The sequence below is a fragment of the Oryctolagus cuniculus genome, chromosome 9, assembly GCF_964237555.1.
Source record: "Oryctolagus cuniculus chromosome 9, mOryCun1.1, whole genome shotgun sequence".
NCBI lineage: Eukaryota > Metazoa > Chordata > Mammalia > Lagomorpha > Leporidae > Oryctolagus > Oryctolagus cuniculus.
The window spans coordinates 101791195-101808829 of record NC_091440.1 but is presented as its reverse complement, the minus strand read 5'-3'; the positions used below and the strand labels follow the sequence as shown (position 1 = coordinate 101808829).

General features: G+C 48.0%; 1 protein-coding gene across 5 annotated transcripts in view; it reads left to right on the top strand.

Annotated features, from left to right (window-relative positions):
* The window catches only part of LOC100125981 (solute carrier family 2, facilitated glucose transporter member 3-like), a 95684-nt gene extending 78405 nt beyond the window's left edge, over positions 1-17279 (top strand). For 4 of the 5 annotated variants that reach the window (XM_008259789.4, XM_008259790.4, XM_051850142.2 and 1 more), the window contains exons 3-11: positions 5607-5699; positions 6501-6658; positions 8491-8731; positions 9034-9196; positions 9345-9532; positions 12893-12997; positions 13347-13448; positions 13869-14072; positions 14869-17279. In XM_008259789.4, the coding sequence (XP_008258011.2) occupies positions 5607-5699; positions 6501-6658; positions 8491-8731; positions 9034-9196; positions 9345-9532; positions 12893-12997; positions 13347-13448; positions 13869-14072; positions 14869-15084 (1470 nt within the window). In that variant the 3' untranslated portion in view covers positions 15085-17279. Of the gene's footprint in view, positions 1-3710; positions 3896-5606; positions 5700-6500; positions 6659-8490; positions 8732-9033; positions 9197-9344; positions 9533-12892; positions 12998-13346; positions 13449-13868; positions 14073-14868 lie in introns of those variants that run through there. The other variant, XM_002712761.5, reaches the window with a different exon arrangement.
* The last annotated feature ends 356 nt before the right edge of the window (positions 17280-17635 follow it).

The following is a 17635-nucleotide window of genomic DNA, read 5'->3' as shown; positions in this document are numbered from 1 at the left end:
AGAGTAGGACAAAGACCCCAATCAACCAGGCCATCTTCCCTAAACCATCCACAAACAGTTACGTTGTGCAACTGTTGTCTGTTGCTCTGAGTGAAGATAACCTGACTTGGACTCCGGCACGGCACCGCGAGGCCTGGGCTGCTACCCAGCTGGTCTGCGAGCATCCGCAGCCTCTCCAGAAGCTTTTGTCTCTGCCTGCTCAGCACACAGCCAGATTCTTGAGATTCCCTTGAATTCCAGTTGCAACCTTTGAAATAAGCCTTGCTAGAAGTAGAACCAGCCAGCTTGGCCTTCCTAAAGGTATTTTTCTCCGGCTGCCTTTAGCTGGAGACAGGAGCTCTCAGATGTCCTTCTCCCCCTCCCCTTCTTTCTTCTGGAGAGGAAAAAATAGTGTTTGTTACGAAGGACAAGCTAAATCTTCGCCCCCAGTATCGTCTTTCTCCATAGCAGTTTCACATGGTTTATCCAGAAACAGGGATAACCCTGCACCTTCACAACGACTTCATTGACTCAGTAAAGGGTGGACAAGCCGTCACCCAGCGCTGAGCAATTCAGAGGGAGAGCAGCTCAGATCTACAGTCCTACTTTCATTGATGCCATTTGTTCTCCTTACAAAACATTAAGAAGCCGTCATCCTGAGAACCAGCGAGAAGAATAGACAAAGTGGTTTACAACTGAGCGTTTTCCTATATGGGGAGAGCATTTGGCTTGGTAGGGGAGAGGGAGCAGTAGCAGGGAGCCTGGTTCAGTACTGGCTCCCGTTCCAATCCCAGCTGCCTGCTAATGGGCACTCAAGTACTTGGGTCCTCTCGGCTACGCGGGAGACATGAACTGCGTTCCTTGATCCTGGCTTTGGCTTGGCCCACCCATGGCTGTTGTGGGCATTGGGTATCTCTCACTGTCTTTTTGCCTTCCACATTAAATGGGGGGAAAAACAAGGACACTGTGAGACAAGCAATTCTTAAAAAAAAAAATTAAAAAACTAGTCTGGAGGAAAAGAGCACATCATAATTTTCTTCCCAGAAATGCAAAGTTCAGCCATGAGCCTCATGTAGCTCTTATACCCCTATATGTGGCTCATGCAGTTGAAGAACTGAACTGTTTATTTTAATTAGTTTAAAATTTTTTTAAAGATTTATTTTATTTATTTGAAAGTTACAGAGAGGTAGAGACAGAGAAAGAGGTCTTCCATCCGCTGGTCCACTCCCCAGATGGCCACAACAGCCAGAGCTGAGCCAATCCGAAGCCAGGAGCCAGGAGCCTTTTCTGCGTCTCCCACGTGGGTGTAGAGGCCCAAGCACTTGGGCCATCTTCCACTGCTTTCCCAGCCACAGCAGAGAGCTGGATCGGAAGAGAAGCAGCCATATGGGATGCCTGTGCTTCAGGCCAGGCCTTTAACCTGCTTCGCCACAGCACTGGTCCCAATTAGCTTAAATTTTAAAATTGAACCAATGGGGCTGCCTTTGTGGCACAGCAGGTTAAGCTGTTGCTTGAGACACTGGCATTCCATATCCATATCAGAGCCCTGGTGTGAGTCCTGACTGTTCTGCTTCCAATCCAGCTCCCTGAAAATGCGCCTGGGAAGGCAGCCCAAGTACTTCAGTTCCTGCACCCTTGTGGGAGACCTGGATGGAATTCTGGACATCTGGCATTGTTTTGGCCCGGTCCCAGCCATTGCTAGGGCGAACCAACAGATGGAAGATTCTGTCTCTCTCTCTCTCTCTCTCTCTGTCATTCTGCCTTTTAAATAAATAGATAAAATCTTTAAAAATTTAAATGAAAACAACTTAAAATATTTTTGTTACATACAACTTTGTTATTTTGGTAGGACTACATATCAAATGTACCTTGTAAAAATAAAAGGTACACTGGGTTTGTAAGATTTCAAACAATAGGCAAACTATCTTATTAATACTTTTACACTGAGTGCATAATAAAATGATAGCACCAGCACCCTGTGTTTTGCAGATAGAAAGTTAAATGAGTATTATTCCTCTTGTTTGTTTTAAAAATGTTAATGTGGCTACTAGAAAAAGTCAAGGCTGCCCTAAGGGAGAGGAGAATCTCCTTTAGCTGCTAAATTCAGTTCTTGTGGGAGTAAAGGGGCCTCTGGGGGGAGGAGAGTTCCCTAGAAGGCAGGGCTGAGTTGGGGGAGAGAGGAGAGTGTGACTTGGACGTCCCGTCCCGTGTCACTCATCCTCAGTCCCTTTAGCTAAGATCGGGTTCAGAAGACATCCTCATTGAAGGAATAGAGAAAACAGGACCTGGTTGGTGTCAGGTCCAGCAGTGTCCACTAGAATTCCAGGCCGTCCACAAAAGCCCTAAAGGAAGATGCACTTCCTACAGCTCCCCATCCGTGGGACCTCGACCTGTTTACTGAGCTTTTCCCGCCCCATTCCAGCCCTGCCTGCAGGCCGTTGCTTGGCTACCAATTAATAGGCATTAGGCATTTGGCCACTGGGTTCCCCCTCCAGCAGAGCCCTGATAGCATCTCTCTCTTACACAACTGTTTAACCAGGAACTAAATTGCTTTGCTTTGTTTGCGGCACACTGGAGCCCCTCTCCTCGCCCTCCATCACCCTTCATTTTCCTGATTTTTCTCCCTATTAATCTTGTCCAATTTTCTTGTATAGCTTAGTAATCAGATACTTATCTCATACTTTTCTTTCAAGAACTTAGCAGTCCATAACTAACAGGATGTTAGTAATCCTTTCAGTTGTTGCCATTGTCGCTTTGGGGGATTTTTGTTTTGTTTTTGTTTTGTTTTAAATGGAAGGCCAGAAACACCACAGATTCCTTGGGGCCAGAACTTTTTTGTCCTGTTCCCTGGCAGAGCTGCGGGAGAGTGCTTGATGTGCAAACATCTGTCGGATTGAATTTGATAGTCGGTGCATTTGTGGATGCTAGAAGCCAGAGACCAGAGGCGCCAGATTGCGAATCCGGTGGTATGGAGAGTGCCAGGTTAAGAAGTGTGGACTGTGTCCCACAGATATCCCCTTCCTGCTGCCCTTCTAGAAGCTGCTCTGGTTTCCAGAAATTCAGGTTGCCTTCATCCTAGGGAGATGATGGTGAGAGGCCAAGTGGAGCCAAAACATGGCCCAGTTTTTCCCGGGTCTGATTTTTTTTCCTTCCCCACGTAAGCCATGCTTTTCTCTCTTCAACATAGCAGACCTAGCTTACAGCCAAAAAGCAGTTGATGAGTTCATAGGGCTATGAATTATTCCTGCTGCCGATCTGATCATTTGCACCCATTCAACCTCGCCTTATATAGACAGATTATACTCATCTCTGTACATCAGCTCAATCTGGAGCAGCTCAGAGCAAAAACAGAAGAAGAAAATAGTGTATTTGCCCTCCCTCGAGGCTTTTCTGGTAGCATTTTGTCTGTGAAACGAAGAGGCTGTCGCCCTCAAAAGAGGGAAGGAATAGGGATGAGCCAAAAAAAAAAAAAAAAAAAAAGGAAAGAAAAAAAAACCAGAGTGGAGAGAGTGGCAGGATGTGGTTTAATAGCGGGGAGGGGAGCTGCTCCCCGCAAGGGCGGGGCCGAGGGGCGGGGAGGGGCTCTGGAGTTCTGATAACAGAGGTCACGAAATTCGGAAAGGTCACGAGATCGGGCGGGGGCGGGTGGGAGGTGGGGCTGGGGGGCGTTGTCGCCGGCCGGGCTCCGCCCTCTGCGGAGATTATAAATGGGCAGGCTCGGGGCCCGCGCCGAGGATGCTGTCAGGCTGAGGCAGAGGGCTTTGGCTGCTCCGTGCCGGGCTGAGGAGAAACTTGTCGCCGAGAAGGACCGGCTGAAGGTTGCGTGGGCTGGAAGACGCGCCTCCGGGATCCCACGCCCGCGGCTCCCCGAAAAGATCGGCAGAAGCCCCGAGTTCGGGCCATGGGGACTACGAAGGTAAGGACGAGCCCGTGGCGGGGGGCGCCGCAGGGTCCTGGGGATGGCCGTGCTGTGTTTTCTCCCAAGTCATCCCCGCCATCCCAGGGCCGCTGCAGCCTGCGGGGCCGGGGCTCCGCCGCATCAGCCCGGCTGACCGTGTCATCCCGGTGCTGGCGACCTCGCTGGCACGGGCAGGTCACGGGAGTCGTGTGTGTGTCTCGTGGCGATGAGTCGCTGGGTGCTCGGCGGCGCAGCGGCCGGCTCGTGTGGGTTACAGGTGTGGGTCTCGGAGGGAGCCGGCGTGGGGGAGCTCCCCGGGGTCCAGCTGGGGGCTCCGGTCCGCGTCTGGGGCCCCCAGGATCCTGAGAGGGGATCCCGATAGTCCTTACTGTGGTTACGATTGTGAGTGCAATCGACGTGGAAGCGTCGATGTATTACCGTAGGTCGTGCAAGCGATGTTTGTAGGAGGAAAGGCATTTCTCACTGCAATAAAATTTACTGGAATAAGAGACGGGATGGGGGCGAGAGGCGGGGGGGAAGTGACTCAGAAGGCCCTGAGTGGTAGCGTGTGGATGATGAGAGGGGGAAGGAGATGCTGTACTAAAAGGAAAAGGACTTTTCCCAAAAGGGCTTTGGACTGGTAGGGCCTCGGGGGTACTCGGGCTTGGTGGTGGGGCGGGGGGTGCTGGCTGGTCCCAGACAAGGTCAGCTTCCCCAGCGAGAGGCTCCTGCTGTGGCCTGAGGGGAAATGAGTTTAAAGTCAGGAAAGGCTGGAGGGAGGGGGCGGGGTGGGGTGACACCCTGGAGGGTGGCCTCGGGCCTAAAATATAAGGTGCCCCAAGGTGGAAATTATTTAAATTCCTGGCAAGATGAGATGACTCGCTGCTTACCCCCCCACTAAGAAACGTCTCCCAGGATTGGGGTGGGAAACGAGCCGGCGTTCGCCCCCTGCTGGGTGAGGGCCTGCACTACAGCATGGTCCACGGGAGGACTCCCGGCGGCCGGGGGTGCGGGGAGCAGACACCCGGAGCAGGCCTGTGGAGAAGGCACGGCCGGCCCCCTGTACCCCTCTTCTGTGCAGGGTAGTGCACCCAGCTGTTAGCAAAATGGTCAAGTCTTAGAATTTTTTTTTTAACTTGACCTATGTCCAACAGGACTTTTTAAAACATTTTTGAAAGGCAGAATTATAAAGAGGTCGTCCATCAACTGTTTCACTCCCCAGATGGCTGTAACAGCCAGCACTGGGCCAGGCCAGGCTGAAGCCAGGAACCAGGAACTCCATCCAGGTCTCCCACGAGGATGGCAAGGGCCCAAGCACTTGGGCCATCTTTTCGCCACTTTTCCCAGGCACATTAACAGTGAGCTGGATTGGAGGTGGAGTCACTGAGGCCACACTGGCCCCAATTCCTAGTTCTTGTGTGCACAATTCTGTATTTGCGCAGACCTGGTGCAGGTTTTTTTTTTTTTTTTTTTTTTCCTCCGGAGTGCTTCCAAGCAGGCTAACCCAGTTTCTCTTAACATTCCTTCCCAAATTTTCTTACTACTTTCCCCAAGATAATGTCACGCTTTCTATCTGTACAACTGCAGATAAGCTCAGTCATTACCTATACCTCAAGGCTTTTGTCCTCATAGGTCATGTTTTCCTAATACAGCTCCAAAATTAATAAGAGGCAGTCATCAACCAGAGGTTTTAAGGGCTTTCTCTGCTCCCCCTGTCCTCTTCCTCCAGGTCACCCCATACCTGATCTTTGCCACCTCGGTGGCCGCCATCGGCTCTTTCCAGTTCGGCTACAACACTGGAGTTATCAATGCTCCCGAGATGGTGAGTACCAGGCAAAGAGGCTTAGGATTTGGAATAGGAATGTTGGTCCTTGTACTTTTTTTTTTTTTTTTTTTTTTGACAGAGTTAGACAGTGAGAGACAGTCTTCCTTCTGTTGGTTCACCCCCCAAATGGCCACTACGGCTGGCTTGCTGCACCGATCCGAAGCCAGGAGCCAGGTGCTTCCTCCTGGTCTTCCATGCGGGTGCAGGGCCCAAGCACTTGGGCCATCCTCCATTGCCTTCCCGGGCCACAGCAGAGAGCTGGACCGGAAGAGGAGCAACCGGGACAGAATCCGGCGCCCCAACCGGGACTAGAACCCGGGATGCCAGTGCTGCAGGCAGAGGATTAGTCTAGTGAGCCGCAACGCCAGCCGGTCCTTGTATTTTAAGTAGAGTTTCAAGAATTCAAAATTTTAAGAGAAACTAATATATTGCTAGGGAAGCCTGGATAAGTCATTTAATCAAAGCAAAAACACTTCATTGACTAGCCTGGCCCCTGCCGGTTTTTCCTCCTACCCCCCTCTCACTGAATCGTGAATACTCCCACTGTTATCCCTTAGGAGTTCCTTACTAGGAAGGGTGGGGGCGCTTAGAAGTCTGGGGTCAACAGTGAACGTCAGTGCTGCCACCTATTGGGATGTTTTAGGATTTTCCCAGCCAGTGACCTGTTTTATTCCACTCCATGTGTTCATTGCTACGATTCTCTGCCCATAACGTAGTCATAATGCTATCCTTTTTAAAGATTTGTCTCTTTACATACAGCTGTAACATTCTGTCCTCCCATCAACAATTGTTTTCCAGATCATAAGGGACTTCCTCAACTACACGTTGGATGAGAAGCTGGATGAGCCCCCCAGCAGGCTGCTGCTCACGAACCTTTGGTCCTTGTCTGTGGCCATCTTCTCTGTTGGGGGCATGATTGGCTCGTTTTCTGTTGGACTCTTCAACCGCTTTGGCAGGTATTGGCCAGCGACTAACGACTAACGGGACAGGGAGCAGGTTCTACCAGTTTCCTTGAGGACAAGTGTGGAAAACCTAGGGCATGGCAGGAGTGATGCATTTGAATGAGAACATCTCAAATTCTAATCACAAGAAACCTCGTCCAGCTGGCCCTGAATGTAACAGTCCTTGCTTGTAGCTCTACCACCCCGCATGGCCTCTCAAGAGATGGGCCATGTGGGTCACTGGGCTCTGCACTCCATCATAGGCTAGTTCACAGTGATTTTTCTGGAGAAGTCAACTGTGGAGTTTGCTCCATATAAAACGTTCTTTCTTTAAAAGGTCAGAAATTGTTTCTAAACTAATTGGGGATTTTGTGCAAGTGTTTTCACTGATGGATAGGAGAAAATTTTTGTGATCCTTGATCTGTGACAAATGTGAATAATGGTCAAATAAGTTTGCAACCCTCCCTCCTCACCCAAGAAAGAATAGAACTTTCTCAAAGCCCCAGTGCCAGGCCACACCCAAGTCAACTAAATGAGCATCTCTGGAGGTCGGAGCCACGTGTCGACTTTTCCGAGCTCCCTAGGAAATTCCAGTGGGCTACTGAGGTTGAGAATTGTGACTGAAGAACGTGGTGCTGGTTCTTCCTTGTGCCTGTGGCAGTGTTTTGGTGGCCATCTTTTATTTCTGCCAGCTGTGTCAATGGCTGTATCTCATATTTGTCACAGAAATACTGTGGCTTATCACTTTATGCTGTTTATCGATTTTAACTGTTAATGCCATCACTACCATTTAGCCGAGAGGAGAGCTGACAGTGACTACATTTTGGATATAATTTTCTGCGATGTAGAACGATGTTTGTCTGAAATAATCACCATTATAGTGGTGGTGCTATCTAAGCAACTACGCTGTATGAAGTAACAGTAAAAATAGCTGCAGAAGATCAGCACTGTTCAAGAAATGTTCTCCGGTGCATTCCTGCTCCAGCTGTACAGATCTGCCCAGAGCATGGTTCTCACTTGAACTTGGATCAGATTCCCAGGAGGGCGTTGCAGAACACTTTACTGAGCTGTGTCCCCCAGAATCAGACCTGATCATTGAGTGAATCTGGGTGAGGTTGGCAAACTCTTGATTCCTGCACATTTCTAGCAGGTGTTGTTCATCTGGGGACCACTTTGAGAACTATTGGCCTAAAGTGGTTGCTACAGCTGGAACTTGTAGAAAGAACCTTAAGTTCTCTGCTGGAGTTTTTTGCATGAAAAGGCATAAGAACTATTGATTCAGGTTATTGCAATAAAAAATGTAAAGATTTGTTAATTTGAAAGAGAGATCTCTATCCACTTGTTCACTCTCAAAATGGCTGCAACAGCCAGGGTTGGGATAGACCAAAGCCAGCAACCAGGAGTTTCTGGTCTCCCACGTGGGTGGCAGGGACCCAAACACTTGGCTATCCACTGCCTTCCCAAGCGCTGGGAGCGAGATTGTGGTGAAGCAGCCGAGACTCCATGGGCTGCTGGTGTAGCAAGCTGCAGCTTAACTACCCTGCTATAATAGCAGCCTGGGAAAAGCTCCTCCCACAGGGCCTGCAGGGACCCAAGTACTTACCATATATTCTGCTGCGTTCCCAGGCACATTAGCAGGGAGCTGGGATTCGAACCGGCACTCACGGGGTGCCATTATCCCAGGTGCTGGCTTTACCCACACTGCCACAACACCAGCCCCCAAAAAGGAAAATTTTAAAGCAAAGGTCCCCACAGGGGCCCGGAGAAGAGCAGGATAATGAGAAATGAGGAGAGCTTTGGACGCTCTCCCCTTGTTCATCTCATTTTGTCTTTGCTTAACCCCACAGGCGCAATTCAATGCTCATTGTCAACCTATTGGCTGTGATCGGCGGCTGCCTCATGGGGTTCTGTAAAATATCCGAGTCGGTGGAAATGCTGATCCTGGGCCGCTTGGTTATCGGCGTCTTCTGCGGACTCTGCACAGGCTTTGTGCCCATGTACATTGGAGAGATCTCGCCCACTGCTCTGCGAGGGGCCTTTGGCACACTCAACCAGCTGGGCATCGTCATCGGGATTCTGGTGGCTCAGGTGCGCTCGAACTTTTGACACTTAATGAGCAGTGGTTTCACGGTTCTCGAAATGACGTCATATAGTAAAGCACTCCAGAGTGTTCGGCATACGTTGAATTATATTTGTATGTAGTTTTCCGATATTTATTGTAGTTCACAGACTATACAAGCTTAAAAAAAAAAAAAAACCAGCAGGATAGAGAAAGGGAAACAGAACCGGTGTGTTTGTGTGGGAAGAGAATGATTTTCCGAACTTTTTCTTAAGTGAATTTGTGACCTATCAGGTATAAGGTTTATGCATTACCTCTGTCTGCTTTCTAGATCTTTGGTCTGGAAATCATCTTGGGGTCTGAAGTGCTCTGGCCGGTGCTGTTGGGCTTCACCATCATCCCAGCCATTCTTCAAAGTGCCGCCCTTCCGTTTTGCCCTGAGAGTCCTCGATTCTTGCTCATTAACAAGAAGGAAGAGGACGAGGCCAAGCAGAGTGAGTACCTCGGGCACCTCGCTATCGGAATCTTAGGGTTAACAGGTCTTCTCATCTCCTGTGGCTCCTCTTCATCTGATGTAGAGGAAGAAGTGGTGGGGGCCAGCAGACTGTACTTACTGACCCTTCTCCTTGTCCTCATCTGCAGTCCTGCAGCGGCTGTGGGGCACCCAGGACGTGGCCCAGGACATCCAGGAGATGAAGGAGGAGAGTGCCAGGATGGCCCAGGAGAAGCAAGTCACGGTGCTGGAGCTCTTCAGGGCCCCCAGCTACCGGCAGCCCATCATCATCTCCATCGTGTTGCAGCTCTCGCAGCAGCTCTCGGGCATCAATGCTGTGAGTGCTCTCGGCTGGCAGAGGCCCTCCTGCGGCCTGTCGTTCGCCCTCTTTCCTGGGGAGTCGTGAAAATGTGGATTAGGAATGGGGTTGGGGTTCCAAAATGGTTTTGCCCTGAGAATGAACCTGGAGCTTCTAATTCCATTTTCCAAACATTTTGAAGGCCTCGCTTACAGTCTACCTTCACAATGCTCGCCGTGTAGCAGGGCCACGTAGAAAACGTGGATCATCCAAGTTTCGATTAGATTTTGTCTTATTTCTGTGGTACACATTTTGCATGTGGAAAATGGCAGAGTATGTAAAATGAGAAATTTAAGTCATCTGTAGTCTTGAGACAACGGTTAACATTTGTACTCTCCCAGATGACTTTTTTAATAGATAGGCATCACTCATTCTCTTTTTGTCACTCATTTTTTAGATTGCTCTCCTCTTTAACTTTCAGCTGCCTTACGTGATGGCATCTGATAATGTAGGCCATCCAGCCTAAGTAGATCTGAGAATTTATATATACATCTTAGCTTTTCCCCCAGGACTTTATAGTCCATAATCAATGTAAGACCCTCGAAGACATTTAGTGATCAATTAGAGTGAGTGAAAAAGTGGGAGGCAAAATGGAAACTAAGATTGGGCATGCAGCCCTCTCATTCTCATTCAGTAACAGCTTCCTGCTTTTCAGTGTGGGTTGTGAGAAGAGAGGGTATTGCTGTGGTTCTTATCCGCCTAGGGATAAGACACTTGGATATGAAGGCTGCCCTACTCGACCTCTTTACTGGCTTGTGCCCTGCAGTTTTCTGTCAGCCTTTAGTCAATGTCATGAAATCATCTTTTAAAAGAAAAGCACTTGTTGCTCAAATTAATCTGTTGGTTTTTGGCCTTTTCTCCTGCTTAGCACACTGGAAGGACGCTTGTGTCTGAAGGAGCAGAGTTTTGTTTTTGTTTTTAAGAAAGATTTATTTTAATTATTTGATAAGCAGTGCACCCAGTGTGCCACCCGGGTTTTTACAGGCCTCACCCAGTCCTGGTCTTACAAAGCAGATAAGAAAAACACTGCAAATGAGAGGAGCACCCTCCAGGACCGACTTCAAAATAATTCGTTATTGTTGGACTAAGATGGCTCCCAATTTAGTCAGTGAGCAGATTTTGCCATGTGTACATCCTAACCCAAAGCCACAGGCACTGGGATTCTAGGCCAGGAGTCTGTATCACATGTAAGGGGCCTAGAAGTTATCTGTAAAATGTAAATCTGGGGACCAGCATTGTGGCACAGCAGGACAGCCCACCCCTTGCAATGTCAGCATCCCATCTAGGAGTGCCAGTTCCAGTCCTGGCTGTTCTGTTTCCAGTCGAGCTGCCTGGGGAAAGCAGCAGCAGATGGCCCAAGTACCTGGGCCCCTGTCCCCCACATGGGAGACCTGGGCAGAGTTCCAGGCTTCTGGTTTCAGCCTGGCCCAAATAAATTTCTTTAAAAAAAAAAAAACCTGACACAAAGTGGGCTTGAAATCGCCTTTCTACCCACCTTTGAGCAATGTTTTCAGATTTCCTTGATAGTTTATACTTTGTAAACTGCTTCCAGTGAGATGACATAGGCATTAGCTTACCTAGTTCGGCACTAGATAGGACGTTTGCTTTAAATGAGCATATATATGTTAGGTTTTGGGTTTGTTTGTTTTTATTTATTTATTTATTAGAGTTACACAGAGGAGAGGCAGAGAGAGAAAGGTCTTCCATCTGCTGGTTCACTCCCCAACTGACCATATCGGCTGGAGCTGGGCCGATCCAAAGTCAGGAGCCAGGAACTTCTTCTGGGTCTCCCACGCAGGTGCAGGGGCTCAAGGACTTGGGCCATCTTCTACTGCTTTCCCAGGCCATAGCAGAGAGCTGGATCGAAAGTGGAGCAGCCGGCTCTCTAACTGGTGCCCATATAGGATGCCAGAGCTTCAGGCCAGGGCGTTAATCCACTGTGCCACAGCACCAGCCCCTGTTAGGTGTTTTTGTTTGTTTGTTTGTTTTGTTTTGACAGGCAGAGTGGATAGTGAGAGAGAGACAGAGAGAAAGGTCTTCCTTTTTGCCGTTGGTTCACCCTCCAATGGCTGCTGCGGCCGGCGCACCACGCTGATCCGAAGCCAGGAACCAGGTGCTTCTTCCTGGTCTCCCATGCGGGTGCAGGGCCCAAACACTTGGGCCATCCTCCACTGCACTCCCGGGCCACAGCAGAGAGCTGGCCTGGAAGAGGGGCAACCAGGACAGAATCCGGTGCCCCAACCGGGACTAGAACCCGATGTGCCGGCGCCGCAGCCGGAGGATTCGCCTATTGAGCCGCGGCACTGGCGCTGTTAGGTTTTGAATATACAACTTGTTTAATTTGAAAGGCAAAGAGAATGGATATAGCCAAATGGATGGCTGTATCAGCTAAGGCTGGGCCAGGCTGAAGCCAGGGACTGGGTGGGACCTTCATCCAGATCTCCCGTGTGGGCAGCAGGGGACTTAAATACCTGGGCCGTCATCTGCTGCCTCCCAGAGTGCACACTAGCAGCAAGCTGGACAGAAACGCAGGCACAACTTGAGCCTAAGCACTCTGAGTGGCTGAGCTGAACACTGACCCGTACACATGTTCTATGAGGAAGATAATTGGAATATTTATTCACTGCTGGTTTTAACTGTTGAAATGTCTATACCCACAGACCTTGTGTGGTCATAAAATATTATTGGATTTTAGCAGTCTTAACTAGCTACAATGAGGATAACACTGTCTCAGTTTTAAAAAGTACAACTGTAATTTTATTTTAGAAAATACAAGCATAGCGTAGTTTCCATCTTAGGCACTAGGGATTTGAAGAGTTATCTCTTGAGAAGGTAAAGTCTAATGTATTATTCATAAAGACTGAGAAATATATCTAAAAAGACATAACTCTGGGTGACACAATAAACTCCTGAACAGAGCCTGGGTGATCTAGATAATGTTTTCTGATGTCTGTCTCTGTCTCTTGTGTCTCTCTGCCTCGAAAAAGAAAGAGAGGGAGGGAGGAAATGAAAAATAGACAAGAACTGAGCAGGCTAAGGTTATTCAGTTTCTATCAAATTGAGACATTATTGAGAGTTGGTGGAAGAGATCCATCAGAAAAGCACGTAGAAGGACTTGAACCTGTGTGTAAATTAATAAAGTAGGCATAAGGAAGAGTAAAAGGGGCAGTGGGGATAAGCAGTCAGAAAAAAATGGAACTGAGTTATTAGACATGAGAAGAATTCGAGAAAAGACAAGGTGATCAATCCTAGGAGGGAAACCTTTAGTTTCTATGTCGAGAGTTCTGTTTAACTGGCGCACACAGAGGGGTCAAATATGCCTCTTTTGTTTCCTGTTAGGTGTTCTATTACTCTACGGGGATCTTCAAGGATGCAGGTGTTAAGGAGCCCATCTATGCCACCATCGGCGCTGGGGTTGTTAATACTATCTTCACTATCGTTTCTGTAAGTTGGATGGTTTGATTTCTTTTGGGGGAAAAGAAGAGAGGAATTCTTGCTCCAAATGTTTTAAGATGGATTGCATCAACCTCCCTACCACTACACCCTTTTGGTTAATTGTTTATTGGGAAAAAGAATAAACTGAATGATAGGTGTATACATAGCTTTCACTCTTCAAGTAAATATGGAATGGAAGGGAAAGGGGGAAGTATAGGAGGACTTTATAGGATGCTTTAAACTTGGAATTGGAGGCGGGGAGGTATGACTTGAATAAGGTTCATGCTGTTGGTAAGGCAGATTGCAAGTAGCTCATTGTGTTTTCAGGAAAAAAATACAGAAGTGCTGTTCTTTTTAGGTGTTTCTGGTGGAAAGGGCTGGCAGGAGAACTCTGCATCTGATCGGCCTGGGGGGCATGGCTCTGTGTTCCGTGCTCATGACCGTGTCTTTGTTGTTGAAGGTGAGTGCTTTTGGAGTGAAGGCAGGGGCAGGGAAGCGGGAGAGACTCTGGGACACGGTGTGGGTTGGGTTGTTGAAAGTGGAGATCACTGATAACGTCAAATTTAAGAGAAGCGAGGTAACCCAGAATTTTAAGAGATAGGTAACTTGTTAAGATCCTTACATGTACGTAACACTGTAGCTTATGAAATACATTAACTGCATCAGTTGTTAAAGCGATCCCACTTTACAGATGACACAGTCTCAGTGCAAAATAACATGTGAGATCACATAGTTAACATGCAAAGACCCCCAAGTCCAGCAAGTGCATCATGCCACAGGGCGGAAGGGCTCACTGTGCCCTCAAGTGCTCACATCTGGACAGTGGGGTCCCAGGCTCGTGCCATCTTCAACTAACTTTCCTCTGTTCTCCCTCTTACAGGATAAATATGACACAATGAGCCTAGTCTGTATTGCCGCCATCTTGATCTACGTGGCCTTCTTTGAAATCGGACCAGGCCCCATCCCCTGGTTTATCGTGGCTGAACTCTTTAGCCAGGGACCGCGCCCAGCTGCCATGGCAGTGGCTGGTTGTTCCAACTGGACCTCCAACTTTTTGGTTGGACTGCTCTTCCCCTCAGCTGCCGTAAGTAAATGAGAACCCAACTCAGCTTCTGAAAACCAGCCCACCTAGGCCAGAACGTCTAAGACAAGACATACAATAATAAGAGTTACTGACTCCATGAAGGATCTAGCTATCAAGCTTTAAGCCAGGCTTCACCTCATTTTCAAAAACATGCAAAACAAAAGTCTGGAAGTGGTGGGGAGGGAGGACAAGCTGGAAACTTTTAAAAGAAGGGACCACTAGTCAGATCATGAAGGAATGGTTTGCCTCGACGCAGAAAGGCATCAGGATGCAGAAAAGCCTCAGGATTCCAGACCAATAATGTAAATCTATAATTTGAATTGGCATTAATAATGGCTTAGTGACCTCAAGACTCACTAAACTTAGGATATTAGCAAGTCAGGTATATTCAGTTTTAAACTGACCAAGAACTGATTTGTTACATAAAGCTGCTTGACAGTGGACATCTAGAATGCAATTCCTATTCCCGTGAGTCTTCAGAAACCCATAAAATAGATTTGTTAAATACATACATAAATTACATTTATTATTGTTAGTGTTAAAAATACACTAATCCAAAGTCCTGAACTACTCAGTAGGCGTTTAGAAGCAGGAAACAGATGGCACAAGGAGCATTACAGAGTAACTGGGAAGTTAGCAATGGAGTCACAGGTGAATCTCGGAAGAAGCCTCACTCTTCAATCAGTGAGGATGGGTTCAGGCTGGAAGCCTGTTGGAAATGTAAATGGGAAGCAGGTTTGAGCTTGGCACCTGCTGGAGTCTGTATCAACTCTCCTTTCTTGTTTTCTCCCTCTAGTACTATCTAGGAGCCTACGTTTTCGTCATCTTTGCCGTCTTCCTCATCGCCTTCTTTATCTTCACCTTCTTCAAAGTTCCTGAGACCCGAGGCAGGACTTTTGAGGATATCACACGGGCCTTTGAAGGGCAGGCTGCAGAGGCCAATAAATTGGGGAAGGGTCCCACGATGGAGATGAACAGCATCCAGCCCATTGAGACCACCACCCATGTCTAAGTTGCGCCTCCTTCCACCTCCCTCCCAACACGGAAAAGCAACCTCTCCCTGAGCGGAGGAGAGACCTCATCAGGATGAACCCAGGACTGCTTCTGAATGCTGCTATTTGATTCTTTTTTCATCCCACACACCCCATAGGCACTCAGATGACCCAATGCAGGGAGTAGTTGGATCTCCAATGGCTTTTTAAATGTTTCATTTCTTGGACATTCTCTTCTCTTTAGGAGAGACCAAGGGAACCTCCCTTCATTTCAGGAGGGGTTGGCTGCTTGGTGTGTGACAACTCTTCCAGGTCTCCCTCCCTTAGGTTCTAATACTTAATACTGTCTCACCAGGGCTTATAGGGGAGTAAGAGTAGGGGTGCAGTTCCCCCAACCTCAGACTTAGCAGAAAGCAGACAGAGGAGGGTGTGGAGGGCCGAGGGCGGGGACTAGACGAGAACACCTTCCTCACTTCCATGCAGCTCGACACAGCAAAGTAACTTGAGTTTTATTTATTTTATCTTCTGGTTTTATTGCATAAATATTTATTTTTTTAAGTGTGAAGTAATTTTACCAAAGAATGCAAACATAAGGAAATTCAGGTTAGAGGGAGGCATTTGAAGAGAGGTTGTAGACTTGACTCTGGAGAGGTCCAGGTACAACAAGGAAGGGAAGAATTTCAGGGAGAAACATCATTCTTTCTTGGGTAGACGATGTGGTGCCTGAGGCTTGTGAGTTGCCTCTTAACAATTTCTGTCCTTGATGCGTAAAGGAAACGCCAAGTTTTATTTTTGAGAAAGGTTATGTGCCTGTCTAAACAAGCTACTGATTTCCTTTTGAACTTTTATCTTTAATATTATAGTTTATATATAGCATTACTTGAAATTTAGTGTTGTTACTAAGATGGGCACTGTAGTTAATGGCGGTTGATAGGTTCTAATTTTGGGTGGATCCGGAGAAGGGAAGGTGATTATAGAAATCCCCACTCCTCACTGGGCCAAATAACTCCTTCCCCTCATAGTGGACCCCCGTGTCTATGGCCATCCCACCACCTCACTGGGAGAGAGCCTTCCAAATGAGAAAACTAAAGTAGTTCTTGGTAGAGGTTCAGTATTTCTCCATTATTTTGTTCTTTAAGAGATTCTAGGTGTTGGTTTTTATTTTGTTTCAACCTGTAGCTTTAAAGGAATTCAGAGGAGAATGTTGATAGCCAATGTAGATTTTGCAACCTCAGCTCTGGGAGAGGAATTTTCCTGAACGATTATTACCCAGTGTAAGTGTGTTGTTTAGGGTCATGGCATGCTTGTCTGTCTGTTCCATGTCAAGGTACACCTGGGGGACTTGAGTCTTCACGTAGGCCACATCTGAAATAGTATGAGTGAAGGTGCAGTGTAGCCCACACTTGAGAGTATGAATGTATGTGCACTGTCACTTTGCTCGGGGTAGAAGTAGTTTATTGATGATTTGTTTCCTTTGTTCCCATAGTCTCTTTTTGGATAGAATATACTAGACATGTAAAAAACACTGCCTCTGCTGGGTGGAATTTGCATCCAGAACTTTAGAATTCTGGCTCATCTGGCTACCTTTTCCTGTTGGAGAAGGGGACGGAGAACTTCCTAAATCTTGAGGTGGAGGGTCGAGGGCTCCGCCTCACTCCAGATTCCGGCAGCAGGAGTGTGAGATCAGGGCGTTTGGGTGGGGACCCTGATTATAGGGAGAGGGAGGCACCCATTGACAGGGATAAGAAACAAATGAGTGAACGGCCGAGAGGGTGAGAGCTGAGGGACTTGCTCCTGCCACAGGTCCTGTGCACGCCATAGTCGGCCTAGTTTCCCAGGGCTTCTATACAGATTGGACCCTGAAGACACCCTCTCTTCCCTTCTCAATGGTTGCTTCATCTCCCTTTCCCTCTTTGGTGCTTACACATCTCAGACCCCTAGCAAAACCCTAGCCGAGCACAGTATTTCAGTTCTCATCATTCCCTGTGGTCGTTGAGCCTTTGGATGGAATCTGCCTTGACTGCAAGATGGGGCTTTGCGGGAAGGGTGGCTTTCCCCCTCCTGCACCTCTGTCTCTGGCTCTTCAGACAGGTGGTTGGCAGTAATGCAAGGTGGAATGTTTTCCCCACATCTCAGTGACCAGGTTGTGCATATTTCCATATGAATTTTCTATTAATGTTACTGTGGTTGTTTTGAAATAAAAATTCTGAAAGTACATATTACATAGACTCATTGTTTCCCCCCTTCCTTGTCCTTGTAACAACAGTCAGCTTTAAATCCTGGGTTGAGATGGGTATTGGGCACAGTGGTTATGACACTGCATGGGAGCCATGCTGGAGTGTCTGTTCAAATTCACCTCCACTGAACTTTTTTCAGGACCAGTGTCATGGCTCACTTGGTTAATCCTCCGCCTGCGGCGCCAGCATCCCATATGGGCACCGGGTTCTAGTCCCGCTTGCTCCTCTTCCAGTCCAGCTCTCTGCTGTGGCCCAGGGGGGCAGTGGAAGATGGCCCAAGTGCTTGGGCCCCTGCACCTGCATGGGAGACCAGGAAGAAGCACCTGGCTCCTGG